The sequence below is a fragment of the Crocuta crocuta genome, unplaced genomic scaffold (genome assembly GCF_008692635.1).
Source record: "Crocuta crocuta isolate KB4526 unplaced genomic scaffold, BGI_CrCroc_1.0 scaffold77, whole genome shotgun sequence".
NCBI classification, from domain to species: domain Eukaryota; kingdom Metazoa; phylum Chordata; class Mammalia; order Carnivora; family Hyaenidae; genus Crocuta; species Crocuta crocuta.
Window position 1 is genome coordinate 6,615,206 of NW_027532172.1, and position 17,157 is coordinate 6,632,362.

General features: G+C 50.1%; 1 protein-coding gene across 1 annotated transcript in view; it reads left to right on the forward strand.

The window, feature by feature from the left end:
- BSN (bassoon presynaptic cytomatrix protein) overlaps positions 1–17,157 on the forward strand; it is a 102,116-nt gene that overhangs the window by 45,789 nt on the left and 39,170 nt on the right. The window contains 2 exon segments of the mRNA XM_077777048.1: positions 1,299–1,390; positions 14,231–14,639. Of these exon segments, the coding sequence (XP_077633174.1) occupies positions 1,299–1,390; positions 14,231–14,639 (501 nt within the window).

Below are 17,157 nucleotides of genomic sequence, written 5' to 3' on the forward strand. Positions count from 1 at the left end.
GGAAAAGCTGGCTCAGCTTTATATAATGACTTCTGACTCCTGATGAAAGCTTCCTAGCTTTAGGAGTGCTCCCCCGGAGCCAGAAAACTGGGACATTTCACAGCTCACAGTTATTCCCATGCAGCGCCCGAGTGCAGGGTCTACGAGCCAGGGGCTGGGTGGGGAGCAGGAGCTTCATTGGTTTGACTGGATCAGAACTCCTGAGCCACACTTGGGAGCCATGGCACTTCCAGAAGACAGGGTCAGTAAATGTGAACAGAGAACCAGCTCTGGGGCTGAGGCTTTTGAGAAGACTGTGGAGAAGGGACTAAGAATTTGCCTGTGTGGCCATATGTCCCCTCAGAAAGCTGAACCAGGTAGGGGAGTCCATGAGGGTGTCCAACTGGCCTGGAGGCACTTTTAGAAGGAGCCCTAGTCACCATGGGCTGAAAAAGCCAGGAAGTTCCCTAAAATGCAAATACTGTGCATAATGTAGGGCTTGGTGCAGGGGTGTACTGTGATTTGCCCAGACAAGTGTCAGGGTCCTGGGTTCAGTCTTTATGGTGCCCAAAGGAACAGGTCCCTAAGATTGGTCCCCTTTTATCCTCTGGTGTCCCCTGGAAAGCCTGGGAGGTGATGAGGAGAGTCCTTGAAGGAGCTGCTGACCTGGGGCTTAGCTCTGGGTGGGGACCCTGGTCTGGCTGCCTGCCTGTTTCCTCTTCCCTCCTCTGGCCCTTTGAGCTCCCAGCAGAGGCCTGCTGATGGACTCTTACCCAGGTCTGTGGAATAAGTGGGAAAAAAGGCATCAGGGCACTGAAAATAGTAACACTTCCCTCCTACTGATTTGTAGCTCAGGAAGCCAGCTCCTTTATGTACTGTAGTAAAACCCAACCTTTGGATATTTTCCTCTTGGAATTTATGATCATTGGCTAAACCAGATCTTTGTAAATTGTGAATGATATAAATATGACTGCTTAATTCACCTAAAAGAAGTTGCTTTCAAGCCTTAGTAGGGTCATTTCCTAAAAACTTTGCCCAATTATACATTATTTTTCGTCAGTTGATTAAAAGAGCCTGTGGAACTTCTGTGTCCTTTGGCTGGCAAACAGGGATGGTACCCACATTAGATTCTGGGCACCCCTGCCCTCACAAAGTCTGAACTGAAAGACAGACAGTAAACAGTGCCTTGTGGGGGAGGAGGGAAGGGGGCTGGGACTGGGCTTGGGGGGACATGCATAGGGAGGGAGACCCAGGAGGTTCCACGCCAGGAGCTGTTTGAAGGGCCCTGATGAGGTGTTCTGCCGGCCCTCCCTCCCCAGCGCCTGTGGGCGCGTGTGGGCGTGGATGTAGGGAAACTGCTGCTGGCTTGTCAGGAGCCCCCAGGCCACAGGCAGGGCTTGTACTGGGACATGTGAGTGATTCTCAAGTGACAGGCCGCTGTGATAGGCTGGGGCCTGCTGGTCCCGGGCCAGATGAGTCATTGAGGAATTTGGTTCCTATGAGCTTGAGGAGGTTTGGTACNCGAAAGTCGGATGCTTAACCGACTAAGCCACCCAGGCGCCCCAAGGAGGTTTGGTACCTTCTGAAATCAAACAAAAATGCTCATGAATGTGTACTTTTTTTCTTCTTAGGAATGAAATCTAAGGTTTTATTTTTATTTTTTATTTTTTAAAGATTTCATTTTTAGGTAATCTTTACACCCAATGTGAGGTTTAAACTCACAACCCCAAGATCGAGAGCTGTACACACGCTTTACTGACTGAACCAGCTAGGTGCCCCCGAAATCTAAAGTTTTAAATTAGGGGCGCCTGGGTGGCTCAGTTGGTTAAGTGTCCAACTTCGGCTCAGGTCATGATCTCGTGGTTCGTGGGTTCGAGCCCTGCATCAGGTTCTGTGCTGACACCTCAGAGCCTAGAGCCTGTTTCAGATTCTGTGTCTCCTTCTCTCTCTGCCCCTCCCCCACTCATGCTCTGTCTCAAAAATTAATGAACTATAAAATAATAATAATAATAAATTAGATTTCTCTTTTTAAAATATTTTATTTATTTCTGGGAGAGAGAGAGAGACAGCTTGAGCAGGGGAAGGTCAGAGAGAGAGGGAGATACAGAATCTGAAACAGGCTCCAGGCTCTGAGCTAGCTGTCAGCACAGAGCCCGATGCAGGGCTCGAACCCATGAACCACGAGATTATGACCTGAGCCAAAGCCAGACGCTTAACTGACTGAGCCACCCAGGTGCCCCTAAATTAGATTTCTAAGGAGGGTCCATGCTTTAGAAAAGTTAGAACTTGCACAGTGGAAAGTCAGAGAAAAAAACACACAAACCCACAGTTTTGGGTTGTAAAATGTCTTCTAGTTAAATATGATGAATGAAAAGAATCTCCTTGTTCATTCTCCTTATTGAACTAACAAAAACTATTGCACTGCAGAGGACAGTGTTAGTATAGCTAGAAGGGGAGCAAGCTGGTCAGGCTGGCCCAGAGCTCACCACAGTAAGAGTTGATGCTAGAAAGCAGAGGGGCTGGACCTGCAAAGTCCTTGGGGAAAGAAAGTATAAACCTAGAATTTTAAAAAATTTTAAACATTTTTTAGTTTAGAGAGAGAAAGAGAGCACAAGGAGGGGAGAGGGGCAGAGGGAGAGAGAGAATCTCTGCGCTGAGCGTGGAGCCTGACACAGGGCTCGATCCCACAACTGTGAGATCATGACCTAAGCTGAAATCAAAAGTCAGATACTTAACTGACTGAACCATCCAGGCACCCCTGAACCTAGAATTTTATATCTAGCCAAACTATTGTTCAAGTTTAATGGCCACAAAGATACTTTCAGATATTGAGGAGCTTGAGAACGTGGTTCCTATGAGCTCTTTTTAAATGAATGAATGAACAAAAATGTCTAGAGAGAAACTCCTTAAGAATGAGTGGAGAAGGTATGATGAAAGGATTAGTAATCCCTCAACAGAGGGGGATGACGTCAGCTACCAGGTGGGCTCAGGCAGGCCATCAGCTACACCATGCCCCCTGCCACAAGCACCATGGTGCAAGAGACATTCACAGTTACACCAAGCTTGTGGCCTTTGCTGCCCTAGCTGATCGATGCCTTCAGACAGCTGCCATGGCTCTGGGAAAGCCATGGGATGGAGGTGAAATGGGGCTGAGGGGAAGTCTTAGGTAAACACCACATGTATCCTCTGGTCTCTTTCTGGCGGGAATGGATTTGGCCTGAGTTGGGCCTGACCCAGCTCTCAGTGAGACACTCCAGGATGCCGGGTGTCACTTGAGGCAGGTCTAAGGGTCTGGTTTTGTTCTACATCATGGATGACAGTTCCATGGCCCTACTCCCAGGTTCATGATGGACCTTGCTAACTGATGGCAACAGTTTTTCCCACAGATCTTTCCCAAACCCAGCTCTCTATGCAGTCACTATGAATTAACAGGGTTAGAGGAAAGTTCCCCTTATTTCCCATCCTTGTTCTGGATTCTACAGATGGGCTGGGTCTAAAGGCAACCAAGACCAAATTGTATTGTTCTGAGAGATGCTCTCAACCTGTGGACCCACGCGTGCCCCACGGCTGGGGAATGGGATCCCCAGGGCCTGCTTTCCGCACAGTTGTAGCCTGGCCCCCACCTTGCTGCCAGCTCTGGCAGTCTCTCCTCTTGTGCTGGCAGCTCCCCTGGCCTGGGTTGGATGGCAGAAACTTGCACTCCCACAGGTCCCTCTCGTCACCCTCTCTGCCATCCTGACCCACCTGGCGAATCATCCCAAACTCTCCCTCAGCAGCAGCAAAGCAGTCACAGCTCATTGCCTTAAACATGTTCTCTGCTGGCCCAGATGGACTGGCCTGGCACCAGCTGAAGCTTGCTGTTTGGTCTTAGGAAGAGTTCCAACTGCTAGATGTTTCTAAGTGGAAAGGATGAGTGGAGGTGGTGGGTATCTTCACATGGGTTTGTCTGCTCAGAGGTGTGAGTACGTGTATGCCCAAGTGTACAAGTATATACTTGCGGGGGCTGTCACCAGGCTGCCACAGTGCTTTGTCTCCACTTGTAGGAGAGGAGCTAATTCTCTGGGGTCTCTTGGGTCTTGGAACCTTACCTTCATAGTGGGGCAGGAGCTTCAAGGGGCTGGAAGTTAGGAGGCGAGGATGTCAGCCTCTTGGGGAGCTCTGCATGTAGCATGACACCCTACCACCTGTGTGTGGTACCTTCCCTCCCCAGCCAGCAGGGTATCCGCTGGCTTCAAGAGAGCAACTCGGAGGCTCTGAGCCTAGGGTCTCAGTTTCCTGTCCCATGAAAGGCTCTGAATGCTGTAGCTGAGTGTTATGGAGACCCTCACCTCTATGCTGTTGCTCTCAGCAGAGCAAATTCTTTTTGGTTGATAGGTGGTCAGGAAGGGTGGTGAGGGCAGTCCCCAGTGGTCTCGGGCCTTCCTGACACTGACCTTAGTACACCTTCATTGGGGCAGGGCTGGAGGCAGGAGAGAATCTGGCCTGGGCCATCAACAGACTCCTTTTAAGATTGAGAGATTAAGAATTTCCTGAGCAGAGGGACGCCTGGGTGGCTCAGTTGGTTCAGTGTCCAAGTCTTGATTTTGTCTCAGGTTGTGATCCTAGGGTTGTGGGATTGAGCCCTGTGTTCTGTGCTGAGCATGGAGCCTGCTTCAGATTCTCTCTCTCTCCATCTGCCCCCTCCCCCCACTCATGCTCTCTCTCTCTCTAAAATTTAAAAAAAAATTAAAAATGAAAGAATTTCCTCAGCAGAGCCTCCAAACTGGGGCACACGTGCCAAGAAGGGGAGGGAGATGAGGCAGCCAACTAAAACATGCAGTGAAAACATTTATATCCTATCTCATCCTTTCAAACTTTTCCATTTGGGGAGATGTGTTTTATCAGTAATATATGTGCACGTAATTGGTGGATAACTACTCGTGTTGGGCATATGCAAACATACTTTATTGATAGGGACTCATGATAGGCAGAAGGCCACTGGCCTGAAAACTGGGTAGGTTAAGACATGTTTTCTTGTGTGGAAACTGGAATATTTTTTTCTAAATTCAAACTTTCTGAGTTCTCCCATCCATTCGTGAGAGAGATGCTCCAGGACCCAGGATCCAGGACCCAGGTCCCGAGATTCTGCAATGCTGGGGCACCTAGCCAGCTCAGTCAGTAGAGCATGTAACTCTCAATCTCGGCCAGGGCTGTGAGTTCAGGCCCCACATTGGGTGTGGAGATTACTTAACACACACACACACACACACACACACACACACACACACACACACACACACATTCTGCAACCCTTGCTTCCCTGAATCCACAGTCACTGTTGGGTGGCCCAGTGACCCCTCCTGGCATGGGTCTGAAAGGAGAGGGTCCTCCCACAGCATCTGCCCAGTCATAATTGCCTATTACAGAAAGGTCAGCCATGAATTTATCAAAACCTTGTTTGAAGCTGTGGGACCTCTTCCGGCTGCTCTGACTTAAGAAAAACAGTTTCCTTAAGTTCAATCCCCTCCTGGTGAACAAAGACAGTCATTTATTGGTGTGAAATATTTCTCTTTTAAATATTCAGCCGGAGGCAGTGGGGGGCATGCTTTGGAATGCTGCCATGTGGAGCCAAGCCTGGTTTTCTCTCTGGAGCCTGCACGATCTCCCTGCCTCCCTGCTCCTCCTTCTGTTAGTCGGCTTCAGCCTGAGTAGGTCCTCTCTGAGCACAGCTACCAGAGTGGCTCCAGGCTCCTCCCCACTGTGGACCTGGGCAGCCACATCTCTCCCTGGTGGCCCTGCCCTTACAGATGTACCTGGTATCTGGGGCATCTTTGGGCAGTGGAGCTTGTTGGCCTCATGCCTTTCCTGGCATAACTGACAGCAGGCAGCCCAGTTCTGACCAGCACAGTCTGGATCATTTCTCCCACCGGTGGTCGTGGTATGGGACAGGAGGCTACTGGGTACTTAGGAGTGCTGAGGGGGAGGCCGACTGAATTGGCTCTGTGCCTCCCCCCCTCCCAACAGCACCCATGTGGCGGGGGTGGTGGTGGTCCTTCCAGCCCTGCTAAAACAGCTTTAAGACTGGTTTCTGATCAGTCAGTAGCCTTCAGTGCTGAAAGGGAGGAAAGCTGGTAGAGATCCAGCTATTTTTACCTCCTCCACCTTTCTTGGCTATCTTTAAAAATATCTATCCTTGGATAAGCCATTTTTAGTCTTCCCTGCTTGGCTTCCAGCCACTCCTTCATATCTCTTCTCTCTCCCTCCTTCTCACCTACTTGTCCTCCTGTGTCTCTTCTGCTTTATAGCAGTGTCCTTCCCTCCTTGCTCACCTGTCCTTATCCCAACCCTCGCCAAGCAAGAGCAGTCCCTGTGCTTTTGGGAGGACCATTGGCCTCATGGGGCCTCACTGCTGAGGGTCCAGATCCATGAAACCAGGTCTTCTGTGGGGCTGAGCTGGGTCCTACCTGTGAACATTTCCCTCTCCCTTTCCTTCCTCTCTCCCTTCTCTACCCAGTGGAGACCTTTATTAAGGAGGGCTGCCTGAGGAGGCTCAGGGCTATCCCAGCCATCCTGGTCCCTTATGGGACTTGCATCCAAGGACGTGTCACAGTTGGAGCTCCTACATCTCTTGCAGGAGATGGGAAGATCCTTGTAGTGAGCAGGATGAGGAGCCATCCCCTCTCAAGTTGGTCTGAGTGGGAGAGGACCTGGGCAGTCATAGGGTGCAGTCCTCACTGGAATAGACTTTTCTTCCGTGGCTTCTCCAGCATTGCAGCCTTTAGTCACAGAGATTCCTCACAGCAGGTTGTTGAATGCTCCTCCCTCTGGGAGCTTCTTGAACCCTGGGAGGGGTTGTGTCTTTTTGTTCTTTCTCTGACTTCTCTGTTTCTGGCATTTCTTCTGCTCCCGTAAACGTTGGTGCTCCCCACAAATTTTTCCTAGACCAGTGCTCCCCGTGTGATCTCGTAGACTTGCCTGTGAATTGAACCTTTAACTCTCCCCAATAAAAATATCTAGTCTTCTCTGAATTGAATCCAAACTCTGACCCATCTCCTGATACCTCTTGCACCTACCTCCCCACCTCAACAAAACCAGACCCAACCTCATGATTTTGCCGTTTCATTCCCCATTCTCTGCCCACCGATTGACTTCTGTCCCTGGATCCCCAGTCTCAATCAAAAGGACCATTCCTCCTCAGACCTCAAGCCAGAATACCCCTGATGAAACTTCCCTCCCTCTCACCCCATGGACTGTCTCTTGGGCTATTGCCTTTTTCTCACTGTTTCCCTGCCTCTACTGTCTCCTTGACACACAGCCAGAGCAGTCTCTTGTTTGAAAACCTTAGAGGCCCTAGTATTCCCCTGGCCTTTCCCTTTTAAACTCTAAGCTTTCCCATGGTTCAGGCAGTTCAGGGCACATAATTGCTGGGAACTATTCTAGGTGCTGGGGACAGCACTGGCTTAAACCTGCTGGGCCTGCGCCTGCACAGCCACCCAGCCTGAGCATGCTCTGTCACGTCTCTGGGCCTTTTCATGGGCTATCACCTCTGCCTACCTTGCCCTTTCACCTCAAGGAAAAGCTTTGTCAGACTTCTGTCCCTTCCCTGGACTGTGTGGAGGCATGTCATATGGTGATTTGTTTGCACATTTGTCTCCCCTCTAGACTGTAGGCTCCCAGAGGACTGGATCCCTGTCTGATTCACTTTTTAAAAAATATATTTCAATTAAATATTGAATAGGTATTTCTAAAGAATATAAGAGTACTTATAAAATATGTATAAGATGTAAAGGATACAATACAATACAGTGAACACCTGTGGACCCACCTTCCATTGTCAAAGACATAATTTGTTCATACCATTAATACCTATCACAGGGCCTGGAACTATTCCAGGGGTCAGCAGGTGTGAATGACTACATGCCTGAATGAATGAATGAATGAATGAATGCATGAATGTTGGTTTTCTCTGTGAGTATCTCAGCGTGGCTGGGCAAACTCCGTGTGCAGTGGTCCCAACTGAATTGTGTCCCTGCCCTAGTTTAGTCCCACCCTGTGAGCTCACATCTTTCTGTTTACTTTGCATATGTTTATTGAGGGCTCACTCAGTACCAAGTGCGGTGGAGGGACTGGGCTGCAGTGGGGAACCAAAGATCAGAGACCTTCTCCTAGGGAGTTTCCACTTAACTAGCTCTTCAGAAGAGAAAAAAGAATCCAAAGGGCCCAAAGTGCTGTGCTGCTTACCTGTCCACAGCCTCACTGTGCTCCCAATAGTAACAGTGTGCTACAGCAGTTAAGAACAGGGACTGCAGGCCTTGATACAAGTCATGATGGCTTTGCAAGTTATATAACTCCTATGTGTAGAGGTTTCCTTGCCTGTAAAATGGGCAAAATGGGTCCTATCCTGTGGATTTGCTATGAGGCATAAAGGAATTAATATGTGATAGGTACCTGGCACACAGTGGGGGTTGTGGTAAGGTTCAGGTGGCATCACCACCACCGTGGTGAGCAGAGTATTCTGTATGGTGGGGCTGGGGGTGCGGCTGGCAACCAGAGAGGACTCTGCTGTCATTTCTGCAGCTCTCTCCAGCATGAGCTCAGATCCGTGGAAAGGCCGAGTATCATGCTGGCCACGTGCTATGGCTTATTTCCTCATCTCTAACACACTTTTGGGCCACGTTTTGCTCTTCTGAGTCATAATGTGCCTACAGCCAATCTATTCCGGAAACACTGTTTGTGTGTTCGTTGTGTGCCAGGCACTGTGCTGGGCTCTGGGATGCAGCTATGGAGATAGCCCACAGGGGCCCTGCCCACAGAGCTGGCAGTTCAATGCAGGGATCACAGAGGATACACAAAAGCAATACATATGTGATGAGTTGGGAGGTACTTGGTGCTATGGAGAACAAAGAGGCAGGAGAGACAGAAGCTGTATTTTATTTTTTATTAAAAAATTTTTTTAATGTTTTATTTATTTCTGAGAGAGAGAGAGAGACAGTGTGAGCAGGGGAGGGTCAGAGAGAGAGAGACACAGAATCTGAAGCAGGCTCCAGGCCCTGAGCTTGCTGTCAGCACAGAGCCCGATGCAGGGCTTGAACCCACAAACCGTGAGATCATGACCTGAGCCGAAGTCGGACGCTCAACCGACTAAGCCACCCAAGCACCCCTACATTTTATTTTTTTAAGCTTATTTATTTTTTTAGCAATCTGTACACTCAACATGGGACTCAAACTCATGACCCCAGAGAGCAAGAGTCACATGCTCTTCCAACTAAACCAGCCAGGTGTCCCAGAAGCTTCATTTTATTTTATTTATTATTATTTTTTTTCCTTAAATAGTTTATTGTCAAGTTGGTTTACATATAACACCCAGTGCTCATCCCAACAAGTGCCCTCCTCCGTGCCCATCACCCCCCACCCCTCTCCTCCACTCCCCTCAGCCCTCAGTTTGTTCTCAGCATTCAAGAGTCTCTCCTGGTTTGCCTCCCTCCCTCTCCCCAACTATTTTTCCCCTTCTTCTCCCACATCATCCTCCGTTAACTTCCTCCTAGTCCACCTATATGTGCAAACATATGGTATTTGTCCTTCTCTGCCTGACTTATTTCGCTCAGCATAACATCCTCAAGGTCCATCCATGTTGCTACACATGGCCAGATTTCATTGTTTCTCATTGCCGTGTAGTATTCCATTGTATAGATGAACCACATCTTCTTGATCCATTCATCAGTTGATGGACGCTTGGGTTCTTTCCATGTTTTGGCTATTGTTGAGAGTGCTGCTATGAACACAGGGGTACATGTGCCCCTATGCATCAGCACTCCTGTATCCCTTGGGTAAATTCCTAGCAGTGCTACTGCTGGGTCCTAGGGGAGTTCTATTGTTAATTTTTTGAGGAACCTCCACACTGTTTTCCAGAGGGGCTGCACCAGTTTACATTCCCACCAACAGGGTAGGAAGGTGCCCATTCCTCCACATCCTTGCCAGCATCTAGAGTCTCCTGATTTGTTCATTTTAGCCACTCTGACCGGTGTGAGGTGGTTATCTCAGTGTGGTTTTGATTTGTATTTTCCTGATGATAAGGGACACTGAGCATCGTTTCATGTGTCTGTTGGCCNNNTGTGCAATTGTGAATGGGATCAGTTTCTTGATTTCTCTTTCTGTTGCTTCATTATTGGTGTATAAAAATGCAACTGATTTCTGTATGTTGATTTTGTACCCTGCAACTTTGCTGCATTCATGGATCAGTTCTAGTAGGCTTCTGGAGGACTCTGTCGGGTTTTCTATGTAGAGTATCATGTCATCTGCGAAAAGTGAAAGTTTGACTTCTTCTTTACCAATTCTGATGACTTTATTTCCTTTGTTGTCTGATGGCTGATGCTAGGACTTCCAGCACTATGTTAAACAACAGTGGTGAGAGTGGACATCCCTGTTGTGTTCCTGATCTCAGGGAAAAGTTCTCAGGTTTTCCCCGTTGAGGATGATGTTAGCTGAGGGCAGAAGCTTCATTTTAAATAGATCAGGGAAAATGTCCCTGAAAGGGTACCACCAGAGCAAAGACTTGAGGGAGTGCAAATGCCTGCAGATGCAAATGCCCAGAGAGTGGCCTGGCCTAAGGGAAGTAGGGGGAGGGAGGGAGAGAATAGTAGGAGATGGAGCCAAGGGGGAAAGAAGCTGTATCTAATGGGGCTGCAGGGGCCATTGTAAAACCTTTGTTTTTTCTTCTAGGAGGGGAAAAGAAGTGTTGGAGGGTTTAGAGAGAGGAGGGAAGTGGCTGATTTATGTATGTAGAGGATTATCCTGGCTGCCATGTAGAGAAGACCACGGAGGGGTGAGTGGAAGCAGCCTGGCTTGTGTAGAACTGAACAAAGAGGGGACGGTGGGGAAAGAGGAGGCAGTAAGAATGGCCAGACTCTGAAGCCAGCAGGATTTGCTGATGATTGATGTGGATGGGAGAAGGAGTCAGAGAGGGTGCCAATGGGAGGCTGGGAGACGCCTGTGTAGGGGAAGATAAGAGCTCAGCTTGGACACTTGGGTTTGAGATGCCTATGCATGCATATGACATCTCAGTCAAGATGCAGAGTTGGCAGTTAGACCAGTGACGGGTTCAGGGAAGAGGTCTGGGCCAGAGACGCGCATCTGGTAGTTGTCACTGGGAAGTGGGATTTCAAGCCTTGAGTCTGGGTGGACCTTGAGCCCCAGGATCCTATATACTCAGAGAAGACCAAGTTCCTCCAGTATAAGGAGCGGGATTCTGGGATTGGGAGAGAGTTTAAACAGGTGTGGCCAGGAGGGAGGAGGAAACCCGGGAGAAGGAGGTGTTCCAGAAGGCAAGTGGAGAACTTATCTCAGGAAGGAGGGAGCACTCAGCAGTATCCTGTGATGCTGCCGAAGTGAGATGAGGGACTGAGAAGGGATTGTCAGATTGATAATGTGGAGGCCATTGGTGACTGTGACCAGGGCAGTTTCTGTGGAAGGGTGTGCAAAAGCCAAGTTGGATTGGGTTGGGAGGAAGGGAGGGGAGGAGCAGAGAAATGGGGCAGTAGCTAAAGGGGAAAGTGGGTCAAAGTGATTTAATTAATCAATTAATTTTGTGGGTGGGAGAAGCATGTTTGTATGGTTATTGAAATCATCCAATAGAGAGGGGAAATGGATGATGAAGGAGAGGGGGTGGTTTGTGAAGGTGAGAAGTGGGCTTTGGGAACAGGAGACTGGTGAATATTGGAGGACAGGCATCAAGAGGCTGTAGATGTGCAAATTCCCCTCTAATGGCTCCCACTTTCTTAGTGAGATGGCAAACATGTTCTCAGTGACAGTGAAGAGAGTCTCGAGAAACATGCTGGAGGCTTCAAGATCATGAGAAGGGGTGAGGAATCATCCAAGAGGACGGAAAAGTGAAGGGATGGCCGACACGTAGCTTGGTTGCCAAGTGTGTCCTACAGCCACCATGGTGTGTGCACACACCTCAGGCCAGAGTGCAGGGAGCCCCTGCTGGATGGACTTTGCTGGGATGCACACGGCGTTGTTTGCCTTTCACTGTCACTCCTGCTGAACTGAAAGTTAACTTGAATCTGTATCTCTGTCACACAGATTGTGTTCCCAGAAAGACTACATGGTGATACAACATTGAATAAAATGACACTGTGTACACAGAAGATTGCCTGTCACAGATCAGGCAACTCACATGTAGTAGAAGTGGCTACATTCCTCAGAAGAAACTGCAGACCTTACACAGCCTGGGAGAGGGACTGAATCCCCTCCCTCCACATGGTCTAAAGGGTTCTCAGTAGCTTCTGATTAGCTTTCAGGGGCTGCTTTTTTTTTCTTTTAATTTTAATTCCAGTATAGTTAACATACAGTCAGGGGCTGGTTTTAAATTCCAGCCCCAAATCATTCAAATAAAAAATGAAATTATGAATTTAACCAGGTGGGAATCTTTCTTTACCATGCCCAGAAGTTAGTCTCCTGGAAGGCCTTGGAGCCCAGGTTCCAAGTGTGGCCCAGAGATGCTGCGGCCATCACGTGCTGGGCCTCACAGCTGGTGGCAAGATGGCCCCGGGGGGCTAGACTCTCAGGCTCTGGAGATCCTATCAAAGAAGGAAGTGGCAGGTCCATGAGATGGCGTGGATGAGTGGGTGGATGCTATTATTGGTTGATGAAAGAAATGTTTGATAGACATGTAATAATGTTTCTTTTTTCTGGAAGAATCGTTATTAGACCAAGGGTATGGCTCTCCCCTCACTGATCCTCAGAAGGGAGGAAGAACTGCAGACGGTCTTAGAGGAGGCCTCCCTAGGTGGGCTCCTCGTCCCCCCTCTGAAATGGCTTGTCCTAAGACATTCCACCAGTTGGATCCTGAATCTTTTTTGCAAACAAATGGCTTTCATCTAGGGGCAGCAAACTTACACTCCCCTCCTGCCAGTCAGTCAGACCCTAGGAGGACACAGGGCCCTGGGGCAGATGGCACCAGGGCAGCCTCCTCGCGGGCAGCTGTGGTCCAGCCTCCGCAGTGGCTCTCAGCCAGTCTGTCCTATCTCCTGGGTGCCAGCATCCACCCAGATGAATATAGACTCAAACAAGGATAGAATTTCAGGGAACCAATATAAAGCATTGTCTTTGGCTTTTTGTGCTCAGCTTCTTTCAAAATGGAAAAGGAAAATGGGGAAAAGGAAAATAAGGAAATTGAGTTTAGCCTAATGGTTTGACTTACTACCTTACTGAACTACTCAACTCTGCGAGCTCCCCGCAGCTGCACCAGGTCAGGATGGAGATGGGGGTCAGGTACATTGGACTTCCCCTCAGTGGTTCCTCAGGGGCTGGATCCTAGGACCGCAACCCCACCCAGCCTTGTACTAGCAAAAAAGTAACCCATCTCGATGGACTTGGTCTAGCATCAGGCCTGCTGGTGGACTGCCTGAAGGTAGGTTCCTTTGTCACTGCTGGAGATGGCATTAACTAGGCATTAACTAGCCATCTCCAACTGTCTGGGGTCAGCCTTTGAAAGGGACAAACCAAAACAGACCTTCCAGGGCAATAGCTCTGAACTTGTGCTGTGTTGGGATCACCTGGGGAGGGAAAAATACTAATAACAGGGTCCTGCCCCCACAGATTCTTTTTTATTTATTTTATCTTTTATTTCTGAGAGACAGAGAAAGACAAAGTGTGAGCAGGGGAGGGGCAGAATGAGAGGGAGACACAGAATCCAAAGTAGGCTTCAGGCTCTGAGCTGTCAACACAGAGCCTGATGCAGGGCTCGAACCCACAAACCGCGAGATCATGACCTGAGCTGAAATTAGATGCTCAACCAACTGAGCCACCCAGCCGTCCCTGCCCCTGCAGATTCTGATGTAATTTGTCTAGGGTATAATCTGAGAATCAGAAATTTAAAAATAACTCCAGGTGTTCCCAATGTATAGGTTTAGAGCCTTGGCACTTAAAGTGTGGTCTGCAGACCACAGTATAGGTATCACCTTAGAGGTACTTAAAAATGCAAACCTCACCCTAGACTTGCTGAATCAGAATCTGTACTTCATCAGGATGTAGGAGGGCAACTCATGATTCTACCACATGACCTGGTGCTGAGGGTTCAAATGGGAGACACTTGTCAGGGCTCAGCACGGGGCACAATCAGCGCTCAGCAGATGGTAGCTGTGATGATGCCACTGGGCAGGAAGAGGAGGGCGGAATGGGGCTCAACAGGGTCACCAAACTCGATAGAGCCCCCTGCAGGCTGCTTCTCTGAGAAGTGTCTCTAACACAGTAATTTTCAATGTCATTTCAGCGTTTCCAGGAGACTGGACCCCAAGGAGCCCCCGGGTAGCCAGAGAGCAGCTTCCCCAACCCCGAAGCAGGCTTCTGCTACTGCTCCCGGCCGTGAGAGCCCCCGGGAGACGAGGGCACAGGGCCCAGCAGGCCAGGAGGCTGATGGCCCACGCAGGACGCTGCAGGTAGACAGCAGGACGCAGAGATCAGGGCGGTCCCCCTCTGTGTCACCGGACAGAGGCAGCACCCCCACATCACCCTACTCCGTTCCCCAGATCGCTCCCCTTCCCAGCAGCACGCTGTGTCCCATATGTAAGACCTCGGACCTCACGTCGACCCCCAGCCAGCCAAACTTCAACACCTGCACCCAGTGTCACAACAAGGTCTGCAACCAGTGTGGGTTCAACCCCAACCCTCACCTCATCCAGGTAACCACTTTCTGCGCCGGCGTCCCCCACCTACCTTCCCATGCGTCCCTCGGTTCCCTTCCCCTCTTTAACCAACTCTCTTTTCCTGGTTGTTTCCCTGAGCCACCAGCATTTGTGTCTTCCTGGCTCAAGATGTGATAGCAGAGAACAGGCCTGGCCACAGATCTCCTGAGGGATTCCTGCACCTCCTGAAAGCTTGGGCAGAGTCCCAGAGTAGAAGATGCTTTTGTAGCTAGTATGAGGTTGACCCAGAAAAATGGCCTTAGAGTGACAGGCTTCTGGGCAACTTTTCTCAATGGATACTCATTTGGGGAAGGCTACAAAAAGCCACAGGCTAGAGGGGAGGCAGATTTCCCTGGCCCTAGGCCAGCCTCTCTTCCTGACAGTGGGTACTGGAGGAGGTACTGGTAAGGGAAGTAAGGTTTTAGGGGAGGCAGGAAACAGCCTTCCGGTTGGGCTCTGGGAAGCTTCTCATCTGCGCTTCCATTTCAGTTAGCTGGGCCTGAGGTGGTGGAAAAGCTAGCCATTCCCAGAGAAACAACATTAGGGTAGAGACCCAGGCTGGGAGCCAAGCCTTCACAATGGTTGACGGTATCCTACACTGACTGAACCGTCACTGTAGGGCCATTTCCATGAGATTGGCCTCTGTTTTGCCTCAGAGGACTCCAGATCCACAGCCCCATCCTGGCTTTGTTCAGGATGCTTTGAGTTGCTGTGGGATGCTCAGCCAAGACCCTGGAGGCTCTTTTGGGGGGCCTGGAGGCTGGGTACCCCAGTGTACTAGCAGAGCTGGGGCCATGCCTCTGAAATGAACTAAGCGGGTCTGCTGGCTTCCTCCCTCTCCTCTGGGGTAACCCATAGAAGTCTCTAGTTCCCCTTCCAGGGCTCTGCCCTTGGGCAGGATGGAGCATGTCTGGGCTACAGGCACAGGCATGGCCGCCTCTGGGATTATCAGCGGCAGGAGCCGTTTGGACCTCATGGGTGGGGGAGATGAGTGAGAATAATTGTTCACAGGTCGGGGTCTATTTGTGACATGAGGTGCTGTGGGTGTAGGATGTGTGGTTTGCGAGAGGTAAGTGTGAGATTCCGAGGAAGGAGCTGCCGTTGTGGGGAGATGACTCAGTACGTTTGGAGTCGCTCCTGGAGTGTGGGGGCTTCCTTGAGGAGGCGTGCACACTCGTGATTATTACATCTGTGATTAGAAACAAGCCCATCCCTGTGCTGATCAGTTAGGTAAGTGTTTGCTCTTCAGTACTTAGAACAGTGTGATCCAGACCAGAGAAGCTTACCTGTGTTTGTGCCAGCGAGAAGCCAGAAGCACTGGATCCCCCAGGAGTGAGGTTTGGCAGGCAGGTGTGAGATGGTGCGGTGGCACCCTTTGCGGTGTTGCCCCTCTGGTTTCCAGCCTCCCTGAGATGCTCATTTGAGGCATGGGACCCGAGGGACAGAGGTCAAGGGAGAGCCACACATGGGGTACCGGTTTCCTGGTGGGCATCCCAGTCCTTGCCACACAACAGGCTCCCCCAAGCCCTGGACCTTGAGTGACATGAGAAGGGAGCCAGCCTTCGATGTGCCGGGAAAAACAGCAGAGTGGGAGGACCTTGGCCACACTCAGTCCATCTGCCTCATCATGCCGGGAGGAAGCCGAGGCTCAGGGCCAGGAAGGAAGGGGCCTCAGACTTAACTGCAGATTCACGGTGTTTGGTGATGAGTAGTCCTCTCGTGCTTCAAGCAAATCTGAGCCAGACAAATGCACTGGTTCTTTGCTGAGAGGCTTCTTAGGCCTTCAGCCTCCTGAATGGCACCATGGAGCTCCAAGACAGAGCTGTAGCCAGTAGCCCTTCCCAGACTCGCTTTCACAGAACATTAGGGGCTGCTGTTCCATGGCATCAGTTTGGGAAATGCTGACTTAGTCCGTTCTCCAGGTTCTCAGAACCTGGTGGATGCCCTTTTCTGAAGGGGTCTCCAAGCAGAATCTTTTCTACTCTAGAGTTGGCTTTCGGTGGTGTTCCAGTCAAGGAGAAAGAGCCCTCCACATATTTTCCTGAGAGGCTGGCAGAGTGTAATTCTCAGTCAGAGCAGTTGTCCTTTGTCACTCTGCTAAAAGCAGATTCACCTCCTTGGTCACGTGTCCACAGAATGAGAAAACCACTTTGTGGGTTTTGCTCACACACCTGCTGATCTGCCCTAGTCAGCCCATACCTGTTCTGGCACCTCTAACTTGATGTTCTGCCAGGCATGAGGACCGTTTCTGGGATTACCCTGGTGTCAGTGGGCTGGGCTCCTGCCTGGCCTGAGGTGCTGGGCAGGGCAGGGGGCTGGTTCTGAAGTAGGGTGTGTCTTGGTGGCAGGGGGCTCAGGCAGAGCAACCTTTTCCAGGACACCCAGGTCTGGCTAGAGTGAAGGAGAGGTGGTGCTGGTCCCAGCACAGATGCACTGCAGATACTGGCCACTGGGGGGCATACTGGGGTCCTTGTCTGGGGGGTGAGGGTGTGTGTCTGAAAGTGCTAGTGTAGTG